This window comes from Pan paniscus, chromosome 22 (assembly GCF_029289425.2).
Source record: "Pan paniscus chromosome 22, NHGRI_mPanPan1-v2.0_pri, whole genome shotgun sequence".
In the NCBI taxonomy this organism is placed as follows: domain Eukaryota; kingdom Metazoa; phylum Chordata; class Mammalia; order Primates; family Hominidae; genus Pan; species Pan paniscus.
This window is the reverse complement of record NC_073271.2, coordinates 37903674-37916876: the sequence shown is the minus strand read 5'-3', so window position 1 is coordinate 37916876 and position 13203 is coordinate 37903674. Positions and strand designations below refer to the sequence as shown.

The 13203-nt window shown below is 49.3% G+C and overlaps 1 protein-coding gene across 13 annotated transcripts in view; it reads left to right on the top strand.

Moving 5' to 3' along the window:
- Positions 1–13203, top strand: part of PRDM15 (PR/SET domain 15) — an 81210-nt gene that overhangs the window by 33260 nt on the left and 34747 nt on the right. For 7 of the 13 annotated variants that reach the window (XM_034947865.3, XM_063601412.1, XM_034947868.3 and 4 more), the window contains 6 exons: positions 5132–5362; positions 6917–7046; positions 8313–8494; positions 8773–8867; positions 9545–9632; positions 10504–10563. In XM_034947865.3, the coding sequence (XP_034803756.2) occupies positions 5132–5362; positions 6917–7046; positions 8313–8494; positions 8773–8867; positions 9545–9632; positions 10504–10563 (786 nt within the window). The remainder of the gene's footprint in view (positions 1–5131; positions 5363–6916; positions 7047–8312; positions 8495–8772; positions 8868–9544; positions 9633–10503; positions 10564–13203) is intronic. The other 6 variants (XM_055105197.2, XM_034947866.3, XM_063601418.1 and 3 more) reach the window with 1 other exon arrangement.

Below are 13203 nucleotides of genomic sequence, written 5' to 3'. Positions count from 1 at the left end.
AACTAGTTTTGAGTGAAGAAAAAAGAAATTCCTTCATATTTTCAGTGAAATTCTACTTGTATGTCATCAACTACGTAAGACGTGGTACTCGGGCTCCCCTTACAATTAGGCTGATGGTGACTAAGACCCCTCAGTGCCAGGTCCTCCAGAAACTTCCTTGTGTCAACACCATGAGGTACAACCGTGACTCCATTTCAGGGATGAGTGAACCGAGGCAGGCTTGAGGGCTGGAGCCAGGTACTCAGGCAGCCCGGCCTCTGCCACCCAGATTACCGGAGGGGTCCTGAGCATTCCTTCCAGGTGACGGCTCTGCCTTCTGCGGCAGCCTCTCGCTGGGGGGCTTCTTGGGAACATCCATGGCTCAGGAGCCTAGAAGTGGGAAGCAGAGCCCAGGAAGGAGGAGACTGAGGAGCAGCCCCAAAGGCCGGCCTGTAAACGGGGAGGGGCTGTGTGTCCCTGTGAACGGGGAGGGGCTGTGTGTCCCTGTGTGGGGGGAGGGGCTATGTGTGTGTGTGTGTGTGTGTGTGTGTCCCTGTGAGGGGGAGGGGCTGTGTGTGTGCGTCCCTGTGAGGGGGGGAGGGGCTGTGTCACCTCCCTGAGATAGGAGGGACTGTGTTTCTCTTTTTTGGGCTGAGGGGTTGTGTGTTCTCTTGAGGGCGGAGGTGCCACATGCCACTTTGGGTATCCTCAGCGGACTGGCACTGAGCGCTGTCCCAGAGCCACATGACAGACGGGTTCTGCACAAGCCTTCAGAGAAGGGACTTCACTTGGCTCTTTCAGTGCTGCTGTTCTAATGAGGCAAACGGTGTCCATTTGTCTCATTTCCTCTCTGATCTCAAGGGATGTGAAGCTGCCTTTTGTGAGTTGGTGTAGGAAGTGTTGGAAGGGCTATTGAAGAGGTTTTGTAGTTTTAGAATCAAATTTGACAGATTTTTGCTGCTTCTTTCAAGTTGGGTAACTTCCAAACCAAACCACCAGTGCTCTGAATTTAAACTTTCTTTCTTTCTTTCTTTTTTTCTTTTTTTTTTTACGATACAAGGTCTTGCCCTGTCACCCAGGCAGGAATGCAATGGTGTGATCTTAGCTCATTGCAGCCTCAAGCTCATGGGCTCAAATGATCCTCTCCTTTTGACCTCCCAAGTAGCTGGAACTACAGGTGAATGTCAACAGGTCTAATTGTACAGACAGGGTCTTGCTCTGTTGCTCAGGATTCCATAACAAGGCTGTCCCAGACAGGCCCACATGGCAGGGACATTGCCACCCATACGACGGTGGCCTCAGGGCCAAACTTGTGCTGTCTCTGAAAGCCCAATGCCTTCACCATGCCAGAAAATGTGTTCTCAGGCCCCCTGCAGCCTCACATTGCTCACAGAGCTATGGCACAAACCTGCATTCAGGGCAGGAGAGTTTGGGAAAGGAGTGTTTTGGGAAAGGTGGGGCTCAGAAGTTGGCGAAACATCACAAGGATGTTTCACAGTGCTGGATGGCCAGAAAAGATGGCACATGTCCACTGCGTGTAGGATACAATAGAGGATCCTTTGAGGGAAAGGAGCAAAGGGAATGCCCAGGTTGCTGTCGAAGGAGATTGTAGGACAAGAGATGTTCTCTAGTTCAAGGATAGATAACTGGTCCAGATTGGAGCAGCAGCAAGGGCTCCAGGAAGAATGACTCAAAAAGGAAAAGAAATAGAGCATTAACTGATGTGTTTGTAGAGGAAAGAGTTATACTTCTGGCAGAGTTTAAGTCTCAATTAGTAATATAAACACAGGAAAAAAATAAGCAAATGTTATTAATTAAAAGTAAGGCATTAATTAACTCCAGAGAAAACAAAGGTTATATATACTTAAAACAAACAAACAAACAAAAAAACAAACAAAAAAACAAAAAAATCAGGCCAGACACGGTGGCTCACACCTGTAATGGCAGCACTTTGGGAGGCTGAGGCAGGTGGATCACCTGAGGTCAGGAGTTTGAGACCAGCCTGGCCATCATGGTGAAACCCCATCTCTACTAAAAATACAAAAATTAGCCAGGTGTGGTGGTGCATGCCTGTAGTCCCAGATACCTGGGAGGCTGAGACAGGAGAATGTCTTGAACCTGGGAAGCAAGGGTTGTAGTGAGCCGAGATTGCACCACTGCACTCCATCCTGGGCGACAGAGTGAGACTCCGTCTCAAAAAAAAAAAAAAAGGCCAGGCGTAGTGGCTCATGGCTGTAATCCCAACACTTTGGGAGGCCGAGGCAGGCGGATCACGAGGTCAAGAGATCAAGACCATCCTGGCCAACATGGTGAAACCCTGTCTCTACTAAAAATACAAAAATTAGCTGGGCATGGTGGTGCACGCTTGTAGTCCCAGCTACTCAGGAGGCTGGGGCAGGAGAATCGCTTGAACCTGGGAGGCGGAGGTTATAGTGAGCCGAGATCGCACACTGCACTCCAGCCTGGCAACAGAGCGAGACTCCGTCTCAAAAACAAACAAATAAAAAAAGAATCATAAACATATATTGGTGCAGTTGTGAATACATTTTTATGGTCATAATTATGAATACACTGATTATTGATTTACCCCAAAATAGTGATATAAATATGTTGGTGAGATTGTGGAGAAGATAAGCATTTGGGAGGGAGAGTATAGTCTATAAGAAAGCTAAATCCTTCTCCTCCATGTTAAATAATAGATGCTATCTAATACTAAAAAATGGAAAGGCGGTAATAGGTGGGGACGAGTGGTTACAGAGAGCTGCTGTTTTCTCTTTTGCAGCTAGGACTGGTTATTTGTGCATTCTCTATTTTTTCTTTCCAGACTTATCAATATCATTAGTCTTTTCAAAGCACCCACTTTTGGCTTTGTTGATCCTTTTTATTGTATATTTACTTTATTTCTGCTCTTATTTATTATTTGCTTTTTATACTTTTCATTCTGTGCCTTTCTAACAAGTTGGATGCTTAACTCATTACTTTCCAGCTGTTTTATTTTCTCATGTAAGCATTTCAGATGATTTTTTCTTAAGAACCATGTTAGCTGCATTCCACATTTTGATTATACAGTGCATCTGAGTTTATATGCACTTAATAACATAGTCTAATAATAAGCAAAAATTGGCAGATCTACGAGGAGAAATAGAAAAATCTGCCTCTGTAGTGGGAGCTTTTAATACATACATCTTAATTTATAAATCAGACTAAAAAATCACAGGGATGTAGATTTGAAGCACACAGTTAACACAATTGATTTAATAAGTATATTTACAATGCCGCATCTAACAAGTAGAGTATATATACATCTCTTTGATGTGTGGGCTCTCTTCCTCCCATATTTTAGTTCTAAGTATTTTCTAATTTGCTCTGTTTTTCCTGTTTGAATTTGTAATTGTCTAGAATGATGTTTGCTAATTTCCTTATGTATGGCTTTTCTTTTTTTTTTAACTTTAGTTCCCTTTGTTTTATATTTCTGACCCTCAATCTAAAATCACTCTTATTGCCTTTCAGAATTTCCTCTGGGGCAATCTTTTCAGTCTTTGTCTCAAAATATCTTTCTTTAACCATCTGCACTGGAAACGGTTTTCACCGGATATTGAATTTTGCGTTTATTCTTATTCTCTTTCTGCACATTGGGGATGTTGTTATGCTACTTTATGCCTTCCATTATTATTCTTGGTAAGTCTGCTGTCATTGCAGTTGTTCCTTCATAGGTAATCACTGCTTTGTACTTGGTTGCTTTTGAAACCTCCTCTGTCTTTGGAGTTCTGCAATTTATAACAGAGTCATCATTTATGTCTTTATTTTTATTTGTTTTCCCTGTTACAGATCTTGAATCTGAAGAGTGATGTCTTTCATTCATTCTGGATAATCTCCCACCCTTATCTTGCCCATTGTTTAGCCCTCCTTCCCTATTTTCTCTTTGTCCTATTGTACATGTTTTAGACCTTCTTGTTATATTATACTTCATGTCTTCTTAGCTCCTGCTCATATTTTTCTAGCTCCTTGTCTCTTTTCTACATTCTGGGTAATCTTTGCAGCTCTTCATTTTACTTTATGAGTTCTCTCTTCAGTTGTGTCTAATTTTTTGTTTAATATGACACATTGTGTTTTTATTTTGGGTCTCCTTTTTATTTTATATAAGTTTTATTTGGTTATTTTTCATAACCGCTTGTTATATTTCAGCATGCCCTTGCTTTTTTTAATATGTGTTTTTTAACCCTTCTTTATTCATTTAAATGTATTTTCCCCCAGTTTTCTCCTCTCAGCTTGTGTTATTATCTAGGAATTCCATTCTTCTTGAGTTTGTGTGTATGTGTCTGCTGAAGCCCTGATGGCTTATTGCTTAATTTTTTAGTTTTCTTGGGACTTTTCTTGCTTTTGTTGTTGTTGTTTTGGTAAGCTCTTTAGCAAGGAATCTTCTTTTCTCCCCTGCCCCTACAGTGGTCCTTCCATGCACTCTGGATTGTTACAGAGTGTTTTGATTTTGCTTCTGCTACGTCTCCCAGAGCTTTCACAGGTCTAGGGTGCAATTCTTTTTTTTTTTTTTTTTTTTTTTTTTTTGAGACAGTCTTGCTCTGTCACCTGGTTGGAGTGCAGTGGTGCTATCTCGGTTCACTGCAAGCTCCGCCTCCCGGGTTCAAGCAGTTCTTCTGCCTCAGCCTCCCCAGTGGCTGGGACTACAGGCACACACCACCACACCCGGCTAACTTTTTGTGTTTTTATTAGAGACGGGTTTTCACCATGTTTGCCAGGCTGGTCTTGAACTCCTGACCTCATGTGATCCACCTGCCTCAGCCTCCCAAAGTGCTGGGATTACAGGCATGAGCCACTGTGCCTGGACACATTCATATTTTGATATCTCCTTCTCAGGTTTTTGCTTTGCAGACATATGTGTGTGTGTATGTCTGCTTTTTTCACTAAACTGCCCTCATGGTGAACCTACCCTTGCTTTTACCACTTAATTTACTTTTCAAAATAGCAGTTGTGTTTGATGCAGAGGAAATAAAACAGTAGAAATAAAGTTCACTTGCCTATACAAAGGCTGGCAAACAAGGTTGAAAACACACACACATAGGAACCAGAGGCCAGGGTGGGTGTGGACGGTGGCAGGCTTCCTAATTGGGTGGTGCATTCGCGTCTCTCTTTGCAGAACATCTGTTGGGCCACTTAGAACAAGCCAAAAGCCTTCCTCCAGGCAGCCAAAGCGAGGCAGCAGCTCCCGAGAAGGAGCAGGACACACCCCGGGGGGAACCCCCTGCAGTGCCCGAGAGCGAGAATGTTGCCACCAAAGAACAGAAGAAAAAGCCTCGAAGGGGGAGAAAACCCAAAGTGTCCAAAGCTGAGCAGCCTCTAGTCATCGTGGAAGACAAGGAACCCACAGGTGATGAGCGGGTTCCGGGGATGAGTGCCTGCGTGGGGCGCAGCCCTCCTGGTGCCCGAGGGCTGGCGGGGCAGGGGGCAGAGGGTGGGGCGGGAAAACTCAGTGTAGAAAGGCCTCGTGGAAGGTAGACTCTAAGCCCGTCTGTTTTTCTCTCAATCAACTCTAGTAAAGTACAATTTCCATGTAATACATGTCACACTAAAAAGGATACAGGGTGTGAATTTTGACAAATGGATACAGCTGTGAAACCAGCACCCCCGTCAGGGTAGAGGACATTTCCGTCTCGTTAGCCACTTTCCTGACTGTCTTCTGTACGAGTTCATTCCACCCATCCTGGAATTTCTCACGAATGGACTCTGTCTGCCTCCTTCAGGCAGCGTACAGCCTCGAGACCCGCCCACGTGGTTTATCTGTGGCTCCTTCTCCTTGATCGCTGAACAGTGCTTGGTCCATCACCTGTGGGTGGGCACTGAGTTGCTCCCAGGGCCTGGCTAGGGCTCATCCTTTGATTGTGCAGTATCCTCAGTTGGGTTTGAAGAGGCATTTGACCCTCTACCAGGGTGTGCGGTCTCTGTGAGGCTCTTGTCCCTGTGGTCCTCACACAGCCCCCATCCAAGCCACCTGCAGCCTCGTGGGCCTCACAGTGAGGATGAGATCTGATGCTCAGCCACTGGCCCCTTCACATTTGTTACTGACACTGGGCAGTTTTTCTTTTTACTGTCTGGGATACACCAGGATTTCTTTTATGAGAGTGAAAAGGAGTCCTTATTGCTTCTATGAATTAGAGACAATTGGGAAGAGCAGCCATTGTGGAATATTCTGAGCCTCCCCTTTTCTGCTGTGGGTCTGCGGCTTCTAGGCTGTGCACTGTTGGGCGCTGATTTAGGAGCGCCTGAAAGCCCCCTGGCCAGTTTCCCCAGGTCTCTGTGAATAGGCAGAGAAGATGGGGGCGGGGGAAAGCGTGTCAGGTAGATATTTCACTAATTCTTACTTGTGTTGAGAAGACATTTAGTAGGCAAAGTGGTAGAAACCAGTGGTTGAATTTTTTTGTGTAATCTTCCCCTATTTCATTTATCTTGGGTTTCTGGCCAGGGTCTCCAGTATTGGCGATGATGTGATCTTTAACTCTTATACAAAATGGTTAGCTAAAATGGTTTTACTAATGTTGGCACATTTAATTAGAAACATTAACATTTCTAAAACTCTGTCACAATTGATGTAGTAAGTTCGAAGTTTCTGCTATATATCCAAAATGTTTTTGGTTGGTATGAAGAGGGATTGAAGTAATGTTATGATGTTGTGGTTTTTAAAAAGAATAACAAATTATAACTTCAGTTTAGGCTAAGAAAAACATTTTGCTTTTCTGTTTGTACTAGTAAATGTGTGGATCCCAAAATATTGACAGTTTTTTTTTCCCCCCTCTGTAAACCTCAACATTTGTGGCTACCACTCTGGCCTGGCTGTGGTTCCCATGGGGCAGTGTGTCACCATGGTTTGACTGTGTTTGTCCCCTGCTCTTGTGGTGACTTAGCTTGTCACATCCCCTTCGTACAGAGCAAGTGGCAGAGATCATTACCGAGGTCCCTCCGGATGAGCCTGTGAGTGCAACGCCAGATGAGCGGATCATGGAGCTGGTGCTGGGGAAGCTGGCCACCACCACCACTGACACCAGCTCGGTTCCAAAGTAAGTCCTGCCTGGCACCTGGGGCCGTCCTGTGGACAGACAGTGCTGGCAGCAGCCAGGCCATTCTGGAGGGAAGGCGCCTTCCCAGCAGGAAAGCCCCAGGGAAGGAGATGGAAACAGACCTGCTGAGGAGGCAGCAGGAATGTTCTGGAGCTCAGGAGTTTAATGGTGCATCCACTGTGAAAACAGCTTTAGAAAAATGCTTTATTTTGGTTAAATATGCATAAATTTAACCATTTTAACCATGTTTAAGTGCACAATTTAGTGGCATTCAGGATGTTCACACTGTTGGGCAACCATCTCCCCCATCCATCTGTGGAACTTTCCCATCTTCCCAAGCTGAAACACTGTCCCCACTAAGCACCCGCTCCAGCCCCCTCCCCCAGCCCCTGGCACCCACCATTCTACTTTCTGTCTCTGTGGATTGGATGACTCTAGAGATGTCTTATAAGTGGAATCAGACAGGATTTGTCCTTATGTGACTGGCTTATTCTACCCCGGCTCATCCATGTGTAGCCTGTGTCAGAATTTCCTTCAACACTGAGTAATATACCATCATGCATATGCCCCATATTTTGTGTATCCATGCATCCATTGATGGACAGTTGGGTTGCTTCTAGCTTTCGTGATGCTGCTGTGGTAAAACACTTTGCTATTTGAATTTCAGTAAATTTAACAGCTTGCCCTGTGTTTTAGTTACGATTCTTGGGTCATTTTTACCATGGAGTTGAGTAAGTTGGTGGTCACTTTTTTTTGGCCCTTTTTGGATCACCTCTTATAGTTGGCAAAAGTAATATCAGAAATGATGTTACCTGTTTATTTATTTATACTTTATCTTATTGCCCAGAAGAGTTCAGGTGGCTTACCATCAAAAATACATCTAACAGGGAAAAGAAGTTTTAAAAATCAGGTTCAGATAATATGTAAAACAGAGAAGAGTTAAGACAGAGTGACAGGAGCAGAAAACAGGTGTGGTTATTCTAATTGAGGCACAAATTGACCTCCAGGCTTTCTGGTGGCCAGAGTTAGAACAGAGTCAGGTGTGTGGCTGTTGCAGCTAAAGCTGCCTAATGTCATTATATATTCAAGGTGTCCCTTTCAGATGCCCTGGAAGCTGGGAGTGACGCCCGGGCGCATTCCCTCCTTTCTCGCATGCAGGCTCGGGATTAGCTGGGAAGTTTTGGAAGGAGGCCGTTTTCATGCTGCTTGTAACCTGGAACTTTTTTCCCACCTGTCTTTTCCCAACTTATTGACGTCCCTGGGCAGGTTCACCCATCATCAGAATAACACCATCACGCTCAAGAGGAGCTTAATTCTCTCGAGCAGACACGGCATCCGGCGCAAGCTCATCAAACAGCTCGGGGAGCACAAGCGGGTTTACCAGTGCAATATCTGCAGCAAGATCTTCCAGAACAGCAGCAACCTGAGCAGGCACGTGCGCTCGCATGGTGAGTCCGCGAGGCCCGGCTGGCGCCCGGGGCCGGGGCTGGGGCCGGGACCGGGACTGGGGCTGGGGCTGGGGGTGGGAGGACAGCGCGGAGTCTCCCCTCCTTGGGTCGTCTCCCACGAGCTGCGCCAGTGAGAGGCTGCATTTGTGGGCGATCATCTCTGCAGCCCCTTCGCATGGTGGGAGCGAGGCGGCTCGTGGGGCATTTCCCCGGTGGGCATGCTTCTCTCGGTAAATGCTCTAAGTAGTGAATGAGCTCTCTGTTGGTTGGTTCCTCAGGTGACAAGCTGTTTAAGTGCGAAGAGTGTGCAAAATTGTTCAGCCGCAAAGAGAGCCTAAAGCAGCACGTTTCCTACAAGCACAGCAGGAACGAGGTGGGTGGAAACAAGCCCAGGGTTCTCTTCCCAGTTGTGTGGACAACACAGACAACTGACCAAATCACCATGTTGTAATGAGAAGAAAGAATCCCAGGAGGGAGGAGAGTGGGCGAGGCCTGTGGGGGAGGGAGGAGAGCGGGCGAGGCCTGTGGGGGAGGGAGGAGAGCCGGCGAGGGCTGTGGGGGAGGGAGGAGAGCGGGCGAGCCCTGTGGGGGAGGGAGGAGAGTGGGCAAGGGCTGTGGGTGCCCAGGTATCCCTGAGAAGGGAGAGTCCCAGGAGGGATGAGAGCGGGTGAGGGCTGTGGGTGTCCAAGCGTCCCTGAGAAGAGAGTCCCAGGAGGGATGAGAGCAGGTGAGGGCTGTGGGTGTCCTGGCATCCCTGGGCCACCTGTCAGCCCCTCGTCCTGGTCAGATGCCCACAAGCGCAGCAGGAAGAGTCAGGAGAATGGGAGTGTTTGGTGCTTGGAGTGGGGCTCCCTGAGTGTGGAGTTCCTTTCTAGGGCAGGTGAACAGCAAGAGTAAACATCCTTTGTGTTCCTAAATAGAGCGGGAGGGTGGTGGAGGTCAGAGTCATAACAGACACAGGCGTGGAGTCGCCCGGGCAGCACGTCGGGGGCTCGGCATCTGTGGACTCTGCGCTGGGCCATCTCACCCACGGCGTGTCCCTCTGACCAGGTGGACGGCGAGTACAGGTACCGCTGCGGCACTTGTGAGAAGACCTTCCGCATCGAGAGCGCACTGGAGTTCCACAACTGCAGGACAGGTGAGGGCGCCGGTCAGGTCTCCCCTCGGCCGCTGCGCGGTACGGATTCTAGATACGCCGCGGAGACCGTGGAACTTTAGTCCGAAGTAAAGATTGTTTTCATGAATAGACAGCCTCACTTTTAACATTTCCCTCTGTCCATTTTGCTTCAAAGCAGTTACCCTAAAGATACACAGATGGAAACTTTCCAGTAAAAAGGGATTGATTTTCTTCCTGCATTTGTCAGCCGAGCTGCGTATGGCCCCACACTGGAGAGCATTGTAAAGCCGGGGGCCGTTCTGGCTAAAAACAGGGAGCAGCAGTGTCCAATGTTTTCTAGGGCCGTCTGAGGAAGAAAGGAAAAGATCAGGATAATGGCTGGAGGAGTGTGAGCGCTGCCTCGCTTGCTTGCAAAGGTTGTTCCTAACCACGAGCCCTCCTCCATCCACATCTCCTGCAGCGTCCAGGGTGGAACGGGGTTGCCCCTGCACGCATTCTTTTTGTTCTGAGCCTGCTTGTGTGCACCAGCTTCCAAAAATAAAGCATTTTCCTTGTGTGAGGCCTGAAGCCGGGTGTGCCTGGACCAGCCTGTAGTGGAGAGGTGGCCTCTTCGGGCCTGGGGGGCGTCTGAGGCCCCTGTCTCTCTGGCCGAATTTGCTGCTGGCAAGTAAACAGACCAAAGGAAAGCCAAGGCCGTCCTGCCGGCTGCGCTTCTCCACGTGGCCCGAGGACGCCCCTGTATTCTGCAGTGATGACGTGCACCCTCTGGGATGTGGGAGTCACGCCTTCCCCATTCCCAATGGTGGGTGGCACTGGAGGCCCAAGCAGTGGGGGTCCCCAGCGGGGCACAGAGGGATGAGTCACTGTTGCCTTTGTGTCCCCCTCTCTCTAGGACTCATAGCACACCCTGGAGAGGGGGGGCCTGGCGGCAGTCGGCTTAGAGACCTACCAGGTTAGCCTTCGACGCCCACCCCGTCCTTGTCCACCTGCTCTGTGTCTGTCACTTGCATCTCTGTGTTGTTCTTGTTAAGGTGCCACCCGCCCCTGTGTTGAGAACAGGGCACCTGCAGCAGCGGACTCCCAGGGGCTCTGACCAGAGCTGCCGCACATGGGCCATGTGAGAGGCCCTGCTCCCCTGCTGTAGCTGCTGGGCGCGGGGGGCCCTTGGTGGGGTTGGCTAGTTCTACTCTGAGGGCTCCTATTTGAAACCAGGGTTTGGTTCTTCCTCCCTGATGCCTTCTTCCTCGGGTTGGACTGTTCTGAGGGGCAGGAATGAGTCATGTTTTGCCTAAGCTTTAGCAGCTCTGAAGGATCCATGTCTGGCATGAGGTGGCCTCCAGAAGCTTCTGGATGAATTTCCAGTGTGCCGCACCTCCTGCATTTTAAGCCCTCCTATCACAAGAATTCCCAAGAAACCTGGGGCACAGTCCCCTGAAGACTTCCACTTAACGCAGCCCCGGCCAGACAGATGAACCTTCATCTTGTTTGCGAACCTCCCCTTGGGGTCCCCACAGTCCTGCAGGAGTGTAGCAGGCGAGGGTTTTGGGGTTCCCAAGAGTGATGCTACCATCTAAGGCGCTCTGGTGAGGCAGACTCAAGGTTGAGGAAGAGGCATTGCCCTCTGATATTTTCAACTATTTCTCTGGACCCAAATAAAACAAAGTACTAGAAGCGGCTAAGGCAGCAGCAGCTTCCTGTCAGCCAGAGATGCTGTTAGGCCAGGTGCTGGCCTTTGTTAGTCACCTAGAACCCGCAGAGCGCCAGGGACCTGCATCGCACCACCTCTTCCCCTGAGACGTTCTAGTTTCAAAGGTTACCCGTTTTAGACTGAACAGAAAGGATAAAAACCTTGAAATGGAGCTTGTTTGCATAATATATGATTTGCATGCTCTTATACTTATTTATCGTATTGAAGTTAAGAGAATGTGTATCTTCCTTAGACAATTAAACCAAGAATTTGTACCAAGAATTAAACCAAGTATGTGGGAGTCACGCCTTCCCCATTCCCATTGGTGGGTGGCACTGGAGGCCCAAGCAGTGGGGGTCCCCAGCGGGGCACGGAGGGATGAGTCACTGTTGCCTTTGTGTCGCCCTCTCTCGAGGACTCATAGCACACCCTGGAGAGGGGTGTAGGGGGAAGTTTTAAAATGTTACAGTCTTGTGGGTTTTTCTGAAGCTCCCTCCATGGGACCTGTTGTGGTGCCTGTCCCTTGTGGTGTGACCAGGTGCTGGTGTAACTCATCTTCGTGTTCCTTGTGCTGTGTCTGACCATAAGTACTGTGCTACGGAATAGCAAAGGCTCACGTCCAGGCCCTCAGGCAAAATGCGGCCCACCAGCCTCCCCCAGTAATCCCCTCTCCATCCCCGGGTGCCCTGCGCCCCTCTCCCTTCGTCAGACCCCAGTAGGCAGCTGTTCTCAGTGGCTCATTTATTCAGACATAAACCTAGACCCCCTCGGCGCAGGGTTATTGGAGGGAGAAGCATTGTTGGGACCCAGTGCCCATGTGGGTTCCTGGACTGGCAGCGAGTGGGTGGCTGCGGGAGAAGCCACCCTCGGCTTGGCAGAGTTATCCGGGACAGCTGGGGAGTGGCCTGAAGTAGGTTCTCTTTCCATGGTCACGAGGGGCTTGTGAGGGAGAAAGCTGAAGCTCTTGGCAGCACCACTGCCTTCCACGGGGCGGCAGGACTAGTGGAGCCACCTGCCCAGGAGGGGGTGCTCATGGGTGCTGTTTTGCACCTGCCTGGGAGGGGGGCTCACTTGTATTGGTTGGTACCTGCCTGGGAAGGAGGCTCACCTGTGCTCTTTAGTGCCTGGCTGGGAGGGAGGCTCACCTATGCTGTTCAGGAGGCCCAGGTTGAGGGGAGTGTGGCAATCCAATGCCACAGCACTGTAAAGGTGTGGCCTATGGTGATCCGTTGCCACAGCGCTGTAAAGGTGTGGCCTGTGGCGATCTGATGCCACAGTGCTGTAAGGTGTGGCCTGTGGTGATCCAATGCCACAGCACTGTAAAGGTGTGGCCTATGGTGATCCGTTGCCACGCACTGTAAAGGTGTGGCCTGTGGCGATCTGATGCCACAGTGCTGTAAGGTGTGGCCTGTGGTGATCCGATGCCACAGCACTGTAAAGGTGTGGCCTATGGTGATCCGTTGCCACAGCGCTGTAAAGGTGTGGCCTGTGGCGATCTGATGCCACAGTGCTGTAAGGTGTGGCCTGTGGTGATCCAATGCCACAGCACTGTAAAGGTGTGGCCTATGGTGATCCGTTGTCACGCACTGTAAAGGTGTGGCCTGTGGCGATCTGATGCCACAGTGCTGTAAGGTGTGGCCTGTGGTGATCCGATGCCACAGCACTGTAAAGGTGTGGCCTATGGTGATCCGTTGCCACGCACTGTAAAGGTGTGGCCTGTGGCGATCTGATGCCACAGTGCTGTAAGGTGTGGCCTGTGGTGATCCGATGCCACAGCACTGTAAAGGTGTGGCCTATGGTGATCCGTTGCCACGCACTGTAAAGGTGTGGCCTGTGGCGATCTGATGCCACAGGGCTGTAAGGTGTGGCCTGTGGTGATCCGATGCCACAGCACTGTAAAGGTGT